Source organism: Notolepis coatsorum (genome assembly GCF_963971535.1).
Source record: "Notolepis coatsorum genome assembly, chromosome: 19".
Lineage (NCBI taxonomy): Eukaryota > Metazoa > Chordata > Actinopteri > Aulopiformes > Paralepididae > Notolepis > Notolepis coatsorum.
Genome location: NC_140183.1, coordinates 30,561,404 through 30,583,557, shown reverse-complemented (window position 1 = coordinate 30,583,557; position 22,154 = coordinate 30,561,404). Strand labels below are relative to the sequence as shown.

General features: G+C 43.3%; 1 protein-coding gene across 2 annotated transcripts in view; it reads right to left on the bottom strand.

Annotated features, from left to right (window-relative positions):
- dyrk1b (dual-specificity tyrosine-(Y)-phosphorylation regulated kinase 1B) overlaps positions 1–22,154 on the bottom strand; it is a 199,351-nt gene that overhangs the window by 97,270 nt on the left and 79,927 nt on the right. The window contains exon 1 of one of the 2 annotated variants that reach the window (XM_084335798.1): positions 19,220–21,409. The exons of the other annotated variant lie outside the window; for it this stretch is intronic. Coding sequence (XP_084191924.1) covers positions 19,220–19,322 — 103 coding nt within the window. The 5' untranslated portion in view covers positions 19,323–21,409. Of the gene's footprint in view, positions 1–19,219; positions 21,410–22,154 lie in introns of those variants that run through there. 2 annotated transcript variants of the gene reach the window in all.

Below are 22,154 nucleotides of genomic sequence, written 5' to 3'. Positions count from 1 at the left end.
GGTTTCCCCCCAAAAAACTGAATAATTTCAGGTAATTAACATTACATATCTCTTGTTGTGGAATTAACATACTTTTGACAATAAATAAAATCAGAATTTGTTCTTACTTGCTTGCCTGGGTAAATAAAGGTTCTAGAAATGTAAAAAAAATATATAATAATAATAATAATAATAAAAAATAAAGAAATAATTTCAAACAGATACCGATATTTTCCGATATCACATTTTAATGCCGATATCGGCCGATAATATCGGTAGGCCGATAATATCGGACATCCCTACTTAAAATGTATTATTGCAGCGGCAAAAGGCGCTGTGAAAATGTTTGGGTGCACCTAAATTATGTGCTGGTGCACCTAAATGAAAAAGTTAGGCGCACTGGTGCAACCAATGTAAAAAGTTAGTCTGGAGCCCTGCTAGGGATGGGAATCGAAAACCGGTTCCCGTTGGGAGCCGGTTCCTAATTGTCCGATTCCTGGAATCGCATGCCTCCGTGACTATCGATTCCTCTTATCGCTGCCATGTTTTCCCGACAGTTGTGCACTTGAAAACAATAACGTTAGCACCACGCATGCAGCCTAGTAGCAGACTATTTGATTCCTTAAGGGCTCGAAATTGCCTGGGTTTTGGTCGTATATGCTCCCGCTGTTTGACTGTTTCTATGTGTTGTGCAGTGAAAACTACTCTAATGCTTTGCAACCTAGTTAAATTCATTTAATTCGAGGTAAACTAACGTTAGCCGCAGAGCTAACGCTAGCTAACTATGCTCAATACACACACACAGAGAGAGAGAACAACAGCTGACTGACATAGAAAGGGTGGGGGCGAGCGGGGAGGGAGCCGTCTCTCCGGAGCCCTGTGTGTGTGTGTGTGTGTGTGCGTGCATGCGTGCTGGTCTTCTGAAAGACCAGATGACAGAGAGGAGTAAGAGGAGTCAGAGGAATAACGACCTGTTGAATGCATTCAACAACTACAGTACTTGAGATTCTCTTAAACTAATTTAATCTATTGAACTAGTTCAATAGATTAAATTAGTTTAAGAGAATCTCAAATACATTATTTTATTTAAGTGTATAGTTAATATTTTTTTTTTTTTTTACAGTTTTTGTATTTTTCTGACATGGGGGCTCAACAATAAATGACAATCAGAAATGTCAAGTTGCATGTTGTTATTCTAACCAGCTTAGTTCTGTTGCATTTCCAATTTATTTAAATTATAAATTTACCAGGGATCGATAAGCGAATCGATAAAGAATCTGATCGATAAGCAGAATCGATAATGGAATCGTATCGATAAAATCTTATCAATTCCCATCCCTAAGCCCTGCCACCAATTGCTCCCGATGAGCAGGTTAGCACCTTGCATGGTTGCCTCCGCCATCAGTGTGTGAATGTGAGTGAATGGGTAAAATGTGAGGAACAAATTGTAAAGCACTTTGGATAAAAGCACTATATATAAATGCAGTCCATTTACCATTTACAACTATTGCAGTGAGACATCAAGTTCCGACCTAAGCGTGCTCAGCTGTGCTCTGCTGCATGCAGGGCTGTAGAGACAGATATGCCAAGAGACAATCTTGTATTCTAGTTGAAATACCAAGCAATCAGTATTGTGCTGTCAGAACGGTCTCGTTTTTGCAGGTTAAGTATTTCAAGTTCACTCTCATCTCGTCATCAAGCAGGACATGCTTAGTTGTAAGTTGACTCGCGTCACTCACTCGTGACTATAATATAACTGTTTGCTTGCGACTTGCGAGAGAGGGCAATATTGAACGCAAGGCTGAACACCTTAGCAAGATGACATAGTTTCTAACATTCGTACAGTTTAGAAAACGAAGACTTCGGGAGGGTTTGGGTTCAAGCCCCGACACGTCAGACCCGTGTATCAAGCTAAATGTATCAAATGTATAAAGTGAAAGTCCCATTGACTTTATAGACAACCATTTCACCTGCAGGATATTTTTTTATTTCTCAATGCGTTCAGACCCAATGGAGAGCTAGCTTGATACGTCCTGTGGGTCTGACGTGTCCAGCTGAGGTTGAGGTGGGAGCTGGTTGACAGAACACATGAAACTATAGAAGAGACTAATACAATCCTAGCATGCACGCACACATATAGATATAGATATATGCACACACACATACACACACACTGTAATGCCCCTGGTGAACCCCCCAGGCTGGGTCACATCAGATCTATTAATACACACCATCTGGGTCAGCTTAACACACACAGACACACACACACACACACACACACACACACACACACACACACACACACACACACACACACACAGAGCCAGAGTTCTATATAAAGCAGGATGTCATGTGGAGGAAGAGTTGCTCTTTAAAAGGAGATGGAGCTGAGCGGAGCTACAAACTGTCACACTGATGCTAACTGTTAGCTTCCCTCCATCTCTAGGGCTGACCTTCGATTTTTTGGAATTCAAAGCTTCGGGGCCGAGATTCGATTTTAATTCGAAGCTTCGAGATAAAAATAAAATAAAAAATAAAATATTATTAAAAATAACATAAAAATAAAAAAAATAAAGTATGTTGTGGGACTTGTACAGCACTTTGTTCAACTTTGTCAGTGCTGTAAAGTTTAAACCTTTTTAAATCTTAGACAAACAAATAGGGCTGTCTTAAATACTTCGAAGCTTCGAAGCTTCGTTCGATGGCACAAGCTTCGAACATTAAAAAAAATCGAAGTTAAAAAAAAAATATATATATATATAAATTTTTTTTTCAAAAAAGAATTTTGAATTTTGATTTTTTTTTACTTCGATGTGTGTGTGTGTGTGTGTGTGTGTGTGTGTGTGTGTGTGTGTGTGTGTGTGTGTGTGTGTGTGTGTGTGTGAACTACCCATCCCAGTTAGGACAGCCGAATCCCGTCCAATCTTTCGCCGTCGACTAAAGACTCACTTCTTCAACCATTATCTGAAATGATAAAAAAAAAAAAAAAAAAAATCTAACCGTGACTAACCTTACTGTCATGCACTTGTCCTAATAAACTAACCTACACTGTAACACGCAACACTTTGATGAACATTGTTACTCAGCTGATAGAGTTGTACCCTTCTTGCTGTCTTGTCGTACAGAACTTGTAAGTCGCTTTGGATAAAAGCGTCAGCTAAATGACTAAATGTAATGTGTGTGTGTAGGTGTGTGTGTAGGTGTGTGTGTGTGTGTGTGTGTGTGCGCGCCTTGTAGAATTCCACACATAAGAAAGAAAGATACTGGGATGAATAAACAAAATAGGAAATAAAATGTAGAAATGCATGCAATACATAAATAAATATGAATCTCCATATATGAAATATAACATTTAGATAAGGTGCTACTGAGATATTTTGGTGAGTTCTTTGTTTTTTTGTGGAAGTTGCCCTTCTTAAAAATGCATGAACATTCACTGATAATTGGTCTGTAGTGGAGTCTACAAGGTCTACATTGCCGGACCATGTAGAATCCGGACCTTGTAGACTGACATAATTCTGTGCATAGTTTAGTCTACACAGGCCATATTTCAAATAATCAAAATCTTACTTCATTCATCTTAAACATTCTTGATTTGGGGGATTGGTAGTTCCCATGAAATCTGAAGTTGTTCAAACGACAACAGCGATCCACCTTGAATTAAATCACACAGCCGAGTGAAACCTTGTTGGATGCGTCACAGTCACGAAAGGGGCTACTTAATTAATTAATCCAACCCACTTTATTTATAGAGCACATTTAAAAACAACAAAGTTGGGGAGCTCCAGTAGCTCACTGCGTACCTCGAACGCTATTTCGGCGTCGGGGACAACCGTGCGCGTCACGGATCTGGGGTACACGAGTTCGACTCCCGGACTCGCCGTATTTTCTCAGAGTGTCTTTCCCCCCATCTATACCCCATTCAACCTGTTTCTGTCGGTCATACTTGACCAGAAAAAGCGATAAACGCGAAAAGAACCAGCTGACTGGTCAAAGTAAAAAAATAAATAAAAAATTTACGAAAGTGCTGTACAAGTCCCACAACATAAGATAAAAAAATAATAATAATAATTAAAAAAAAATTAAATAAAATTATTTTTTTTTTCTCGAAGCTTCGAATTAAAATCGAAGCTCGGCCCTGAAGCTTCAATTGCCAAAAAAAGCTTCGAAGGTCAGCCCTACAAACAAAACACTTTGCTTTCATGAAATATTGTAAGCCGTCATTTGAGGCTTTATAAAAGCAGCACAATTAACACAAATCTGTCAGTGCAGAGTCCGACCTCATCTTAAATAACAAACGGCACTCATCTTAAATAACAAACATTGTTGTTGTCGTTAGCTTACATGCTAACGTTAATGGCAGCGACCATAGCATTGTGGCTAGGCTAGCTATCATCGCTTAATAGAGCTAGTGAATGGATAAACAACGTTATTTAACATTGCAGAATGGGTACAATTACAATGCGGCTCAATACAAACAATTGTTAAGGGGCCCAGGGGGTGTAGACAGGGAACAAACTTAACTTTTTGACTTACCAGCCATTTGCCTGGTAGATTTTAAAAACTACCAGCCAGGCAGATTTTTTACCAGCCAAAAATTTAAAATAGCTTTTTAGTATATCGCCATGTGTTATTATTACTATATAATACTCTCATATGCTATTTTCAATTAATATCATAAACAACATAAGGAATATTAGCATAATTTTGAGTGGACTGAAGGAATGAGTCAGCGTTAATAGTTTTAAATGCAAATAATTTATTGAAACATAGAAGTGGGGTCGGGGACACACACACTGTTTCAACTCACCACCCCCGCATCATATTGTAGTCTAGTCTGTCTTCAAACTTCCACTCCTCTCGAAACCTTTTTATATTTGAATATCAACATTATCTGTGCATCCTCAGTAATCCTGAGTTTACTACAATATACTCCTCTCCTGAGTCCTGACTAGTGACTTCATCGTCTTTCCAAACGCACGCACACACACAGAGAAAGGGAGAGTGCCCCCCCCCCCATTTCCCTTTCCCCAGTCCACACTGTCTGCTGTTCTCTATGGCTCTGCCGCTGATCAGGATTAGCTTGTTAGCTTACGCTAACATAACGTTCATTTCGGGCGATGTGGGCATAAAGGAATGGCGACGATGCAATGCATGTTAGATGCATTTGACCCGTTGTGAGAAGAAGAAAAAACCACAGACTTATTTCGGCTCGCAAAATAGGCGCACTGCTGTGTAGCTCTGCTCTCAGGGAACAAACTTAACTTTTTGACTTACCAGCCATTTGGCTGGTAGATTTTAAAAACTACCAGCCAGGCAGATTTTTTACCAGCCATTGGCTGTTGGCTGGTACTTATTTTGTTCCCTGGGTGTAGACTGTTGTAGTTTGAGCTAATTTACACCATGCTCCAAAAAAAAAATCTGCCGAGCGATGTGACGCGGGGAGCGCTCGATTCAAGGTGAGCGGTGAGCGAGCGGAGAGCGACTTGGGGGCGGGGTCAACATGAGCGATTAGCGGAGCAATTCGTTTCCTTATATCGCTTCCTCCAGGGTTCCAACTTGTGTTGACAAAATGCAACCCTGTTCAGCTACGGGGAATCAGCGCTCTCTCTCTAGACTAGAAAGGTGCACTCAGTAGAGCACAGATGTCCGCCAGGGCGGCAGCCACACATAATAATAATAATAATAATAATAATAATAATAATAATAATAATAATAATAATAATAATAATAATAATAATAATAATAATAATAATAATAATAATAATAATAATAATAATAAATAATAATAATAATAATAATAATAATAATAATAATAATAATAATAATAGATTGGATTTGTAATGCACTTTTTGTTCACTGGGATCCCAAATTGCTACACTACATGGTTAAAACAGTTAAAAAAATAGAAATAAAATGTGTGTCCCGACCCCACTTCTATGTTTCAATAAATTATTTGCATTTAAAACTATTAACACTGACTCATTCCTTCAGTCCACTCAAAATTATGCTAATATTCCTTATGTTGTTTATGATATTAATTGAAAATAGCATATGAGAGTATTATATGTAATAATAACACATGGCGATATACTAAAAAGCTATTTATAATTTTTGGCTAGTAAAAAATCTGCCCGGCTGGTACTTTTAAAAATCTACCAGCCAGATGGCTGGTAAGTCAAAAAGTTAAGTTTGTTCCCTGTTCCCTGTTCCCATCCCTAGAAAACGACCCCCCCCCCCCTTTCCTTCACGCATGATGAAGCATAATGTATACCGATCATATACATTTGAATTTTTTAATATAGCGTGTATAGGACAGAAACGCCAATCAATAATCTATCATATGCGTCGGGGCCTATAACTTGCGTTTTAGGAATTACTGCAGAAAACCTTAAAAACATACTTATATCCACGACTGTATTAACACGACAATGTATGAATGAAAATATAACGTTCCCACATCCGGAACGATAGATACCCGATGTTGAATGGGCCATAGTAATGTCGATATAGCTATAATATTTAAAAAGTTATAGCCCTGCAAAGAAGGTAAACATCTCCATAGGGTTACAGCGCTGGCAGACTGGGCCCAAAGATGGGTACAATGCATGGCGGCCAATGTGTTAAGGTGTGCAAAACTGTTTTTGGATGTGTGGGAGATTATGTGCAAAATAATCAGCATTGTTTTTGGTGAAGTTCCACTTTAACTTCCACAGTGAAGCCCATAGTTGTGTAATGCTGCCAGTGTCCAGGTACTTGTTTTTTTATTTATTTTTCCTGGCCTGGCCTAAGGTCACAGTAGCTTGACCTTAAAAGAGTTCAGAATAATGGGGGTGGCTACGTGGCGCAGTGGGCAAGGCGCTCGCAAACAAATGCTGGAGACTAGGCTCGAACAGGATGCCTCCTGTTCGAGCCCCGCTCTCCACATTGCTTTCAGTTTAGCTGGTCGTCCACAGTAATACACATTGGCCGTATTACGGGGAGGGAAACTGAAGGGTGGGGATCGGGCGTTGTGGACAGCGACTCCTACAGGTCGGTTGGTGCGCCTGCGCAGTAGAATCAAGAAGCGACGGGGGCGGGGCCCCTCCAGAGCCCAGACCCTCGACGCTGAAAGATCGAGCCGCGCAGGTGAAAAGATGCGACGGCTGTTACCTCAAGTATCGGAGGGGACTCGTGCTATGTATGACTTAGTCCACATTGCAGCCGGCTTGTGGGAGGCAAGAAACAACGTTCGAAGACAGGGGAGGGTTGAATTGGATGATACGAAATTGGGATGGGAGAAAAATTGAAAATGGGGAGAAAAAAGTGGATACAAAAAAAGAGTTCAGAATAATGTGTCAAACCACATCTACATCTACATCTAGACCTGGCCTCTGACCTTTACACCGCAACTGACCTCTGTCATGTTTAGTAAAAGTGGTGGTCAGTGTTTATAGAATGTTTAGTAACAGTGGTGGTCAGTGTTTATAGAATGTTTAGTAACAGTGGTGGTCAGTGTTTATAGAATGTTTAGTAACAGTGGTGGTCAGTGTTTATAGAATGTTTAGTAACAGTGGTGGTCAGTGTTTATAGAATGTTTAGTAACAGTGGTGGTCAGTGTTTATAGAATGTTTAGTAACAGTGGTGGTCAGTGTTTATAGAATGTTTAGTAACAGTGGTGGTCAGTGTTTATAGAATGTTTAGTAACAGTGGTGGTCAGTGTTTATAGAATGTTTAGTAACAGTGGTGGTGGAGAGAGCGACCCGAAGGAGTAGGTTCTGAAAAGTGAGCCGTTTCCACTGTCAGAAAGCAGGGTTTCCCCCAGAAACCTTGTTAGACCTGGTGGCAAGTGTCTTTTGACAGGAGGCCCAGTGGGCTGGCGGCAGACAGATGGCAGTATTAACCTATAGTTTCTGTGATGTGTGAAAATAGTTCTGTGAAATCACAAACAAAATCATGGAATTGAGCATTGAAACTAGAGCTGCCGCGATAACCGCATTACCGCGGTATCGCTGTTGCATCACGCTCACCGCAGAGTTAGGCTGAATACCGCGTCACCGTTGTTTTTTATCATAATAATAAAGTTGGCTTGCGGCTTGCGGCTCTGCAGATATACCCTACTCGGTTCCAAGCAACCCTATTGGTCCAGCCTGGCTCTGCGGCTCTGCAGATACCCCCTACTCGACGCGTCACACTTTGTAGCCTCTGAACGAAAACAGAACGCCGCGCCGCCATCTTTACTGCCTCGCTAAGGATGCATTTCATTCAGGATTTGTTTGCGACAGAACCAAGTGCAATAAACAAAAAAGAATGGATTCACTGTGTATTCTGCCTTATTTATTGATGAAACAAAACCGACATCAACCCAATTTACCACCGAGCGGAGAGTTTAGTGTCACAACAAGATCGCTGATGTGTTAAGTTTGTTGTTGTTATTAGCCTAATGCTACCGTCAGCCGATATGTACACGAGAGGTAACGTTAAACCCGGGTTTGCTTGGTAGAATACACAATGAGAGGTAACGTTAGCTTTGGCAGAATAGACGCAACGAGAGTCTGGTTAATGTTGTTATTGATTGATTGATTGATTGATTGATTGAAACTGTGTTAAACTCTGGCTTGCTGCAAGCCCTCGGACATCTATGCCCACGGAGCTTTCAGTGTACACAAGCGGCGCCGCCTGCGTCCCCACACGGAGACAAACGGAGTAGTATCTGGCTGCAGTGGAAAAGGAACGAAGTACCAGGTGCCTAAAGCGGGTCGAGTCGAGTAGGTACTATGCAGTGGAAAAGCGCCATTAGACTAGAGGCAGGCTATAAGAGTAGACTACTAAAAAAAAAAAAAATGCATTCAAACTTTTTTTTTTTTTTGTGCGCACTGTGCGGTAATACCGCGGCGGTAGAAAATATTTCGCAAATTCGTGCGGTAAGGAAAATATCAATACCGCGGCAGCTCTAATTGAAACAAGGTGAATAATAACACAGATTTCATAGGGCCTCACATTAAGTCTGGAAATGACCAGGGACAGTTATGTGATACTTTGGCCTGTTTGACCTTCATGATTGAACTGGAGGATATGATTTTGTAATCATAATGCTATTCAACTTGTCTAAGCACAAGAGAGTATGTGAAACTCTCCATTTTGGTCTCTCTCCACTCTCCAAATGGTGAAACCATTTTTACACCAGTTGTGGAAGTTTAATTTCATTCAAATAGCTTGAAACTAAATATTTTGAAATTGCACGTTTGAATGTGTGGTTGTGGAGGACGGAGAATACAGAATTGTGTTGGCTTTATTCAACCCAACAATCATAATCATAAGAGGAACCTAGATAAGGTGTGTGAGAGAGAGACAGAGAGAGAGAGAGAGAGAGAGAGAGAGAGAGAGAGAGAGAGAGAGAGAGAGAGAGAGAGAGAGAGAGAGAGAGAGAGAGAGAGAGAGAGCGAGAGAGCGAGAGACTGTTTCTCAAAAGGCTAATTATGTGAAAGGTATGTGTGACCCAGAGCATGTGAGAGAATCCTAGAGCAAGCAAGGAGAGAGAGAATGTGAGAATGCTATATGCTATATGTGAGAATGCTATTCATCGACTACAGCTCAGCATTCAATACCATAGTCCCCTCCAAACTCCTAGCCAAGCTCAGGGACCTGGGCTTGAACTATGACCTCTGCCAGTGGGTCTTGGACTTCCTGACAGGAATACCCCAGGTGGTGAGAGCCGGCAACTGCACCTCCTCATCCATCACTCTCAACACAGGTGCCCCCCAGGGCTGTGTTATGAGCCCCCTCCTCTACTCGCTGTACACACATGACTGTGTGGCACAGCGGAACAACAACACAATTATCAAGTTTGTTGACGACACAGTAGTGGTGGGCCTGATCTCTGCAAACGACGAGAGGGCCTACCTGGAAGAGGTAGAGGACCTGGCGCGATGGTGTCGGGAGAACAGCCTCTCCCTGAAAGTCAGCTAAACGAAAGAGATGATGGTGGATTTTAGGAGGTCGGGGCCAGGGACTACAGCCCCCTTAGCATCGACGGGGCACCGGTCGAGAGAGTGAACAGTTTTAAGTACATCAGAGTCCACATATCCGAGGACTTGACATGGACCACACACATCGACGGTGTAGTGAAGAAGGCACGGCAACGCCTCTACTTCCTTAGGCGCCTAAGGAAGTTCAAAGTGAGTCAGAAGATCCTCAAAAACTTCTACTCGTGCACAATAGAGAGCATCCTGACTGGTAACATCACCTCCTGGTTTGGGAATAGCACTGCACAAGACCACAGCAGACTACAGTACAGAGAGTGGCCTGTTCAACCGAACGCACAATTGGAGGTGGGCTTCCCACTCTCCAGGACATTTATAACAAGCGTTGCAGGGCCAAGGCTAAGACAATAATCAAAGAATCTAGTCACCCAAACAACTGCCTCTTTGAACTGCTGCGGTCAGGCAAGTGCTACCGGAGTCTCATGGCCAGTACAGAGAGACTCAGAAGGAGCTTCTATCCTTTTTTACTTACTTTCTTTTTACTGTATGTAGCACTCTCAGGGGCTCATAGAGAAATAAGCATTTCATCATAAAATATCCTGTATTTTGTTGTGACATTATAAACAAACTTGAAACTTGAACTTGAAACATAGAGCAAGTGAGGAGAGAGAGAGAGGGAGAAACCTAGTGCAAGTGAGAGAGAGAGGGAGAAACCTAGTGCAAGTGAGGAGAGAGAGAGAGGGAGAGGGAGAAACCTAGTACAAGTGAGGAGAGAGAGGGAGAGGGAGAAACCTAGTGCAAGTGAGGAGAGAGAGGGAGAAACCTAGTGCCAGTGACGAGAGAGAAGGAGAAACCTAGTGCCAGTGACGAGAGAGAGAAACAGAGCAAGTGTGGAGAGACTAGAGAGAGAGGGAGAGAATCCTAGAGCAAGTGACGGGAGAGAGAGAAACCTAGAGCAAGTGAGGAGAAAGAGAGAGGGAGAAACCTAGAGAGGAGATTGAGAGGGAGGGCGAGAGGGATAGAGAAACCTAGAGAAAGTGAGGATAGAGAGTAGGGGTGGACGGTATGGTCTAAAATTTATATCACGGTATAATTTGAAGCATAGACGGTAACGGTATATATCACGGTATCATCGTTTTTGATAAAAAAAATTTTTTATTTTATATAATTTTTTTTTTTTTTTATAAAATATATATATTATATAATTAGACTTGTACTTGTATTATCTGCGAGACATCGCCACCACGCAACAAGCTCCACTGTCTGTGTGTACTCTAGTAGCCTCCAGCTACGGCCAGGATTCTCCAGAGCTGCACCTGGACCTATACTCTAGTAGCCTCGAGCAGAGCTACGGCCAGGATTCTCCGGCGCTGCACCTGGACCCTATTGTATTGGTACTATAACGTTAGCAAGCCCTCAGCTCGAATACGCATCGAATCAGTGTTATAAGACATTGATATCAGGAGCTATCTGTAGCTACTGCTAGCCGGATATATAACGTTAATACAACGCCTCAGTGAATTATTTAGTTCAATGGGACATTTCGTTTTGAACGGTGAACTAATTTGCGTTAACGTGAGCTAACGGCTAACGGAGCTATCATACACGTCTACTCTACTAGACTTGATGGAGCGTTTGTTGATGTCAGGAGCTATCGGTAGCTGGCCGACTAGATACCGTTCGGTTAGACAATGCCTCATCATGTATTAAACTAAAAGTGAATAGTTGACGGTCATTTTGTAACGGTAGCTAAGCTAACGTTAGCTCAGGGAGACGTCCCGTCCCACTAGACTACTAGTAGACCCGTGTTTACATGCGTGCGGGAGGGGCTGGCACGCCCACTGCGCGAAGCCTCCTAAATAACTTTTTCTAGTTCGCACATATCTATTATCTATGACTAATTCTATCTATTTTTAGGGGCAAATGCGAGTGAAATAGTCGCGCTGTGGTTACATGACGTCATTGCTATTTTAGAGCTGCACTACCGGTTATACGGTATAGTCAAAATCCATACCGTAGAGCAAATTCATACCGTTTATACCGTATACCGTTTATACCGTCCACCCCTAATAGAGAGAGAAACCTAGAGCAAGTGAGGAGAGGGAGGGAGAGAGAAACCTAGAGCAAGTGAGGAGAGGGAGGGAGAGAGAAACCTAGAGCAAGTGAGGAGAGGGAGGGAGAGAGAGAAACCTAGAGCAAGTGAGGAGAGAGAGAAACCTAGAGCAAGTGAGGAGGGGGGGAGAGATAAACCTAGAGCAAGTGAGGAGAGAGAGAAACCTAGAGCAAGTGAGGAGGGGGGGGGGAGATAAACCTAGAGCAAGTGAGGAGAGAGAGAAACCTAGAGCAAGTGAGGAGGGGGGGGGGGAGATAAACCTAGAGCAAGTGAGGAGGGGGGGGGGAGAGAAACCTAGAGCAAGTGAGGAGAGAGAGAAACCTAGAGCAAGTGAGGAGGGGGGAGGGATAAACCTAGAGCAAGTGAGGAGAGAGAGAAACCTAGAGCAAGTGAGGAGGGGGGGGAGAGATAAACCTAGAGCAAGTGGGGAGAGAGATAAACCTAGAGCAAGTGGGGAGAGAGATAAACCTAGAGCAAGTGAGGAGGGGGGGGAGAGATAAACCTAGAGCAAGTGGGGAGAGAGATAAACCTAGAGCAAGTGGGGGGAGAGAGAGAAACCTAGAGCAAGTGGGGGGAGAGAGAGAGAGAGAGAGAAACCTAGAGCAAGTAAGGAGAGAAAGAGATAAACCTAGAGTAAGTGAGGAGAGAGAGAGAGAAACCTAGAGTAAGTGAGGAGAGAGAGGGCTGGGCGATATAACGATAATTATCGTGATATATTTGAATAATCGATATCGGGGGGGGGTAGAGAAATTTTTTTCTTTTTCTTTTTTGTGACCTGCAACAGGGCAGTTTTAAAACCAGAGACAGTGGACAGACTTGTCTTTCTTGCCTGCAACTTAAAGTAATGGCTTTGCTTGTCCAAATGACAATACTGACCAAATTGAGATTTATTTTTCTCTTGTCCATTTATTTTGTTTGCTTTCTAATTTAAAATACAGTTTGAAACCGTCTGTACACAGTAGGCTATGCTATGTGTGCTAGCAGAGCTAGACTCCAGTCACGAGTCACGGTGGACATGTGCGGTGGTTTGTCCACCAAGAAAGCGCCAAAAGATAGAAAAGAAACTAGCAGAGCCAGAACTGTTCAACTCCCCTGGAGCCACAGCCAGCAGAGAAGCCGGTTTACTTTCGCTTTCAAACCAGCTGCAGCCTGAGAACTGGAGTGTGAGGGGATGTAACACTAAAGATGGCGGCAACGACAAAGAATTGCTGCAAAATAAACATACATCTGTTGTTTAATTAAAAAAAAAGTTAAAAAAGTATTATTATTATTTATTTTTTAATACTTGATTTTTTTTTATCTAGTGATATGATATTGTTATCGATATCATTATCGCGATATCATTTTTGGCCATATCGCCCAGCCCTACCTCCAACTAAACATCACAAACACCAAGGATGTGGTCATCGACTTCAGACGGAAGTCTTCTCACCACCATCTCAGACCTTCATCAAAGGTACCGTATTAGCATGGACTTTGTCATTAAAATAATCTGAAGTTTGATGCAAATTCTGATGCAGTCTGTAAGAAGAGATAGCAGCGTTTTTACAGGAAGTTAATGTTTCTAATATAGACATTTATTGAATCTTACTTTTTATATGCTTGCTTGGTATAGTAACCTGGGATAAAAACCACCTGAGCACTATTGTGAAGTTGGCTGCTTAGGTGACAGGTGTCCCACAGACTCCCCTGTTGTCAATCTACCAGCAAGTTCTCCAAAAGACCAGGTCTATTTTATGGTTTAATGCACATGGTCCTCACGTGTCCCTGATAACAGAACAATATATTCAATCATGCAGCACCTGTTATGAATCTAGTCTATAGTCCTCTCTTTCCTTTTCTCGCTCATGCTTTCTGTGTTTCACTGCATTGTTGTAGCCTATCAAAAAAAGGAACATTCAAATCTAAAATCTGACATCCCTACTCGTATGAGCTACAAACAAGAGCAATGCAGGACAGCCATACAGGACAGAACATTGCAGGTAGGTTACTAAAGGAGGCCGTTGAATGCAGTGAAATTGCCAACAACAGTGGCGTGTCTACTCTGCAGGACGTGTTACAAGCTTTTTAGACGCACCGTAGCCAGCCACCAGCAAACAAGACCTGCTCAGCACCACAGCCAGCCAGCAGCTTAAACACAAACAAGACCTGCTCAGTCAGCACCACAGCCAGCCAGCAGCTTAAACACAAACAAGACCTGCTCAGCACCACAGACAGCCAGCAGCTTAAACACAAACAAGACCTGCTCAGCACCACAGCCAGCCAGCAGCTTAAACACAAACAAGACCTGCTCAGCACCACAGACAGCCAGCAGCTTAAACACAAACAAGACCTGCTCAGCACCACAGACAGCCAGCAGCTTAAACACAAACAAGACCTGCTCAGCACCACAGCCAGCCAGCAGCTTAAACACAAACAAGACCTGCTCAGCACCACAGCCAGCCAGCAGCTTAAACACAAACAAGACCTGCTCAGCACCACAGCCAGCCAGCAGCTTAAACACAAACAAGACCTGCTCAGCACCATAGCCAGCCAGCAGCTTAAACAAGACCTGCTCAGCACCACAGCCAGCCAGCAGCTTAAACAAGACCTGCTCAGCACCACAGCCAGCCAGCAGCTTAAACAAGACCTGCTCCAGCGCTACCAAAACACAGGCTGGTTGATCCCAGACGTTGCCACAAGGTGGAACAGCTCTTATGATAATAGAATGATTTAACAGCCTCAAAATCAGGGAAAAACTCTCAGATGTCATTATTGTTCTTTATTTTAAAACACAACAATGAACAATGACAAGAATAAATAAATTAAATTAAAAGCAATGGCATTCAAAATGCTGGAGAACTTTTTTTGCACTCAAAACAGTTGCTGTACAAGGTTTCTGAACCCAGCTTTCTCAACTGTATATATTGGAACTTGGTCCATACAGATGAACTCTGCGACTGCCCTGTTGATCCTTTTATCATCTTTGGACTAATTTGTGTACTTTATATGCTGCTCAAAAAAAGCGGAGGTTAGGTTGCTTCTGAGTGGGGGGAGTCACTACTCTGTGAGCCAAATGCAGCAGACTTCTGTAGTTAAAAAAAATTCAAGGGGTAGAAAAAGTATGGTTGTATTATTTATTATACATTTGTCATAGCAGAGGGCCTAATTAGTTTGAGATACCATAAATTACCTAGAAAACATTTTGATGAGTGAGACTGATTATAGCCCATCATAATCTAGAACTAGGTTATGTCATATTGTAGGCTGTTTAACAAAAATAAAATAGATTTCCGTCTTTATACAGTATGTATGAACCATTAATGGGCAATTGTCAAATGTCTCTGTATAAATCACGTTTGTGACTAAGCCATAGAGATGCTGTGTTTACTAGCTTTCAGCACGGCAGTTTAGGCTATGTATAGCTTATTATTAGGCTTTTCAATTTATTTTCTATTCTTGCGAATAGCATTGTGGACATTTTCTAATGCTCGTATAACAGGAACTGTAGTCACGAGAGCCAGCATAGCTCATCCAACGAACGTTGGCATCAACGGCACGACCACAGCACCGACAGGAGCCACCGCAGCACGCAACGCCAGCCACCACAACCATCTGCAATCGCAGCGAGGATCCCCACTGATCAACGCCAGCTAGCCAGCCCCAACTAGAACTACAGCTCGCCAGCTACACAAGCCAACGTCAGCCGAGTTCCCCCTATGCAAAATGTGCCAGCCAGCCAACGCCAATCAACAAAGATCCCCACTGCAACTGCCGATGGTTATGATAACTAACTAATTGCAGTCAGGATCTTTATTGACCAACGCCAGCTAGCCAGCACACGCTGCCAGAGTAAACTCGGCCAACGTTAGCCCACACAGCTAGCGAACCACAACTCTAGCCAAAGCCAGCTAGCCAACGCCAATCAACAACGATCCTCACCGCGACTGCCGATGGCCACGACAACCAACGATGCGCGCCACAGCAGCCCCCATCAGCACTGCAGTCGTGCCACCGATGCCAACACTCGCCGGACGAGCCATGCCAGCTCCCGTCCCAACTAGAGTTTGTTGTTCTTCATTCCAGAAGGTTGCTTCCGGTGAACTAGCGCAACGTCACCACTGACAGCAGCGCTGTGCTCCAATAGGAAGGCTGCTAGCTAGCCAAACGGTAGGAATGATAATTACTAATTAGGGATAAAGTGGAGGGAAAAAATCCTAAAAAACATAGTTTTACCAAATACTGAAGGTGATGGTGATGAGGAAGAGACTGAGACACTCACAGCTCCATGTCAACAACGTTACGTTACTTCTAGACAGAACACGCCAACACGGTAAGCTAAAACCTGTTTGGCTATTTTTATATATATCCATAGATAGACAATGCTGGCAAATGGTTTAACGTTAACGGTTGTTGTTTGTGTCTAAATATGACAGCGTAATTGTTAGGGGTGGGAATCACCAGTTTCATCACAATGCGATACCGATTCTTTGGACAACGATACGATATTTGCCGATATCACAACATCTGCCACAATACGATACGATTCAGGTGCCTGCGATCGATAGACGATATTATATGCCCATTTAACACAATCAGTAACATTTAGATCGACTCAAAAAAGGCAATTTTTTTTAGCTCTTCCAGACATTTAAATGAAAAACAATCTATTGTTTTGAATACAAATAGACCTCCTGTTCACTGTAAAGTGCCACGTTTTGATATATTGAGCTTTAAACTTTAAGTAATTTTTTTTGGAACTCACAACACGCAACCTAAAACCCCTTCCTCTCCCAAACCGTTCCTATAATTGTTTTATGTTGCATGATGATCATGAATACATTCATTATGTATTGTATTTTTTATGTTTAAATATCAACATGATCTGTCCATCCTCAGTAAATTTACTATAAATATAATATATTCTTGACTTCATCTGGTCTTTCCAAATGCACACACACAGAAAGGGAGAATGCCCCCCGCCTTCCCCAGTCCCCACTCTACTGTTCTATTATGGCTCTGATCGGGGTTAGCTTAGCTTAGTTAGCTTACGCTAACGTAACGTTAATTTCGGTCTTTAACGCGACGTGGGCATAAAGGAATGGCGAGGATGCAAAGCATATTAGATCCATTTGACCCGTTGTGGGAAAAAACAGCAGGAACATATTTCTGGTTGCAAAATAGGCGGACTCTGGAGCAATGCTGTGTAACGTCCAGGGGAGGAAATTAGGCCACTTTACTGGCCAAATGCTAGTATTTTTTACGTTTGGCTGGTAAAAAAAATCAGATACCCGCCAGTTGGCTGGTAAGCCAAAAAGTTAGTTTCCTCCCCTGCTGGCGAGTATACAAAAAAATAAAACATTCTGCAATCACTGCACTGGCAAACGGTGCGCGTCTTCTGAGTGTTCGCTTTAGTTGACAGTGCCACGAGAGCACTGCACAAGACCACCCGCGGACATATAATGTTTAATAAACGTTTGCGCAGTACTGGCCAACCCGCGGACATATAATAATAAAAGTCCCGCGGTACTAGGCTAGCCATCAGGAGCACTCGCAAACAGATAACGTTAAACACAGCAGAAGATGGAAAACAGACAGACTGACCAACGGGGAACTGCATCCAACCCTAGTACAACCCTCGAGTAGAAGTTACTAAGGACACATTTAAATCACAGAGGTGTAATGTTAGTCTACTGGAACTGTATACAGTGGTTAGCTTCTAGTTAGCGTTTTAGCTATAGCTGCTTGCTAGCTAACGTTAGCCCCGTGTGCTCAAAGCAGCCAGCTAGGTGTAACTGTTATGACTATAATGTTTCCAAAAAAGCACCGGACTACGACGTAAGGTTAGACATTTTATTTCATGCTCAAAAGCCCCTGGCTTGCACATCGCAGTCACGAAAGGGGCTAGCTAAGCTCAACCAGTGCACTGTGCACAACAGCACACCAACCCAACTGACGTTACCACAACACTTGACGGTACTTCACAGCACTGTCGTAAGACCACCGTGCTGTCTTAAAGGCACAGTGTGCCTACCCAGATGCATACACAACATTAACGCGGCTTGACATACAAAGAAGTAATTATCACAATTAGCGTTTTTTTTTGTCTGGTAAAAAATCTGTTTGGCTGGTAAAAAAAATCAGATACTCGCCAGTTGGCTGGTAAGCCAAAAAGTTTGTTTCCTCCCCTGGTAACGTCTACACACACGGAGCTACTGTTGTTGTTGCGGATATGCTCCAGGGGATTTTCAAAATAAGAGTATCGCAATAATCGATCTTTTTACGTTGCATCGATCCTATTTGATCATTGATAATAGATCGATATATCGATCTGGATCGATGTATCGGCCCACCCCTAGTACTTGTGCTGCTGGGACAAGACTATACTAGCAGAGTGAGTATACTATACTAGCAGAGACTGTATACTATACTAGCAGAGTGATTTACTATACTAGCAGAGTGAGTATACTATACTAGCAGAGTATACTATACTAGCAGAGACTGTATACTATACTAGCAGAGTGAGTTACTATACTAGCACAGTGAGTATACTATACTAGCAGAGTGAGTACATACTAGCAGCAAGAGTATACTATAATAGGGCCAATTAATTGCATTCCAAATATACAGGGGCCAAAGATGTTCCCCTAGCAACAGAATACTTCTGAAAAGGTCTATATTGTAGTTGTTGAATGTTGAATAAATGGCCACCAGGCCACCAGACCTAACAACCACCGGATCTAACAACCACCAAACCTAACAACCACCAGACCTACTGTAAGTAACAACCACTGGACCTAACTTTTCTGGGGGAAACCCAGACAATGATGAGGTAAGTAACCCATTATGACAATACCACCCATTACTATGAAGATGTCACCAATTATTATGATGTCACACACACACACACACACAACTACAACCATTTCCCTGTTAGTACACTGTAACATGCACACACACATAATCCAGTCATTCTGTAATGTAACACTGACACACACCGCTATGCCAAGAATTGTAAATGCACTGACAAGTGAATAATACAGTACAAAGTTCCATCCAGAAGCTCCAGGACTTCCTGTGAGAAACATCATCTCAGCTGGTTCAGCTACACGTGTGTGTTATGTATGTATGTATGTATGTATGTATGTATGTATGTATGTATGTATGTATGTATGTATGTACCGACCCTTGTTTTTGCGGAGCAGAGCAGATGTGATCCAGGGTTCTGATTGGACCATCCTGCTGGAGGGAGGGGCCTTCTCCTCCACCGACGAAGATGTGATCACCATGGAAACACTTGGCAATTGGTCAATCCAGCTGGGAAATAATGTCAATCAAAGCGCTGTGGTGGGTGGGCGGGTCTAATGGTTCAGGTAGGGGTCATTAGGCGTGTTGTAGCATTTTCAATCCCAGAGTTCACTCGTCAACTTACATCCAATCAAATTGCTCAGTCCTGAAGTGGCGGGAAACCAACCGACCAATAGAAAGGCACCGTCTCCTCTGGCTTGTGTTTTTTTTATTACTGTAGTTTCTAAGGCAACCGACGGGTGTACAGGCAGCGTTTCAGACTCTCTCCAGTAAAAATATAAAAGACTTTGACTGTTGTTCCAACACTATAGATAAAGTCAACTCTGTTTCTACATAAACATCTGCTCCGCTGGCTGAGGGAGGTCATAGAATATTTGGTTTGTTACGTTAGCTTGTTTCTAAGAGGGTTCCTGTAGCTTCATGCATTGTTTCAGGGTGCTCAGCTCCCCTTCGCTGGTGACTAAAGTTTAGGTAGTAGTATCTAGCAGTTAACTAGTAGTCTTACTAGTCTTATAATACTTCTCTAGACTTGCACAGAGTCAACTAGTAGATATATTACAAAGTAAGTGTAAATAGTTGTCCTGTACACTATTTATCCAGGGCAGGCTTGACCACTAGTCCAAAGTAGGCTTAAACTGTGTCCATTGGCAACTAGTAGTAGTCCAGGGCAGGCTTGACTAGTAGTTCAAGAGCGGTCTCATCCAGGAGACTCCAATACAGCTGGTATTCCCGGGAGACCGGTGGCCGCCGGGCAGTTGGCTGGTTAATTCAGTAGACTTCGCTGGTTCAAGCTGACTAGTAGTTTCAGACTAGTAGCAGGCTAGCAGCCTAGTGTAACTAGCTGTGCTAGACACTAACCAGGCGAACCGCCAGGCTAGTGCAGCATGCTGTCAGGGGGGGGGGGGGCTGGATGAGGTTGGGTGGAAGGGGTGGGGGTGGGGGAGGGGGTAGAGTTTCCAGCTGCCTGCCTTTACCCCATCCCTGTCCCTAAAAATAGACCCGAGTTACTGCCGCTTTCTATGGGGACAGAGCCTGTAGCTGGGCAGGGCAGAGTAGAGCAGGACAAAGCCTCAGACCGTCCTGCTGCTCCGCTGGTCAGCTGCCCGGCTAAAAACACTCCTGACAACAGATAGACACCCAGTCTAACCAGCTGCCCGGCTAAAAACACTCCTGACAACAGATATACACCCAGTCTAACCAGCTGCCCGGCTAAAAACACTCCTGACAACAGATATACACCCAGTCTAACCAGCTAAAAACACTCCTGACAACAGATAGACACCCAGTCTAACCAGCTAAAAACACTCCTGACAACAGATAGACACCCAGTCTAACCAGCAGTCTAACTAGTCCGGGTCAAAGTGCTTCTTGGCGGAGCGCTTCCACAATAGTTCCAGGAACCAGAAGTAGTTCGCCTCGGGGTCCCAGAACCCTCTCACCAGCTAAACACACTGTACTTGAGACTGTAGTTTCCTGTCAGTGTCCCCGTGTGGCAACAGTATTATTAGTCGATCAGTAACCGTCACGTTGTTGTTACTGTCGGTGACAGCAGCTGTACTGGATCACAAACTCACTTTGCCGAAATACAGTTTGTCCAGACGATACACATGAACCAGGTCCAGGTCCTTAGATCCAGTCTCGGTTTAAACCAGGTCCAGGCTTATTAGTTCCAGGCTTAGATCCAGTGTCGGGTTATACCAGATCCAGGCGTAGATCCAGTGTCGGTTTATACCAGATCCAGGCGTAGATCCAGTCTCGGTTTATACCAGTCCCAGGCTTAGATCCGGTCTCGGTTTAAACCAGATCCAGGTCTTACTCTTGTTTCGGTTAGATCAGTCCTTCACGCGCTCCTTTGACAACATCTCAGTTTCCCGCCGCTACTACATGTTTTCTCTTTCTTCTTCTTCTTCTCTCTTTGTCCTATTATGGTCGTCGGGTCTTCTTTTCCTCCCTTTTAGTTTGTTTTGTTGTTGTTTTCCTCCGAGGTGGAACATTCCCGGGAGCGACTCCAGCTGTTGTTAGTCGCCGTTTCTCTGTCGGTATTTCCCCCGATAGACGGTGAGTCTGTCCGGCTCGAGCTGCGCTCCCCGCCCTGCCGCCCGGACCGTACCACTCCCCTCAGACTGGGAGGGGGGACGGGCTGTACCATTCCCCTCAGACTGGGGGGAGTCAGGGCTGTACCACTCCTCTCGGACTGGGGGGAGCCAGGGCTGTACCACTGCTCTCGGACTGGGAGGGGGCGCAGGGCTGAAGGGTACAACTAATGGCCAGTACTATTGCTATCCCTGTATGATTTTATCTGTGAAAAAGTTGTTGATTCTGAACGATATACCCCCTGGTGACAGACACATGTTTACATGTAACATCATGACAGGCTAAAACAATGCCAACCAATTGAACCTTAATGGTTTGGATGGGAATGTACCAAATGTGTCCCTGCTAGCCTGTTTACTCCTGCGTAGCCCCACCTCTCCATGTGTCCAACCAAGAGAGCCTGGGGGAACTGTCTAATAATACTGATAAATAATCATAATAAAACGTCATCCAAGACACGAGACACAGTTTCATATTAATCAGGCTAGAAGTCGTTTAAACTCCTGATATGAACAACAGAATATAGAAAGGAGTGTTTAATTGTACTCATATAAACAGAGAGGTTGAATAAACTGTACCTCTTAAAAATATGTAATAAGTAACAAAGATAATAATAAACAGACATTTGATTAATGCCTGAGCTGCTGGGTATGTGGAGTATTTAACTGTAGTGGTGGTAGATATAGAGGTTTATTTATTAGAGAGGGCAGTTAGAGGGG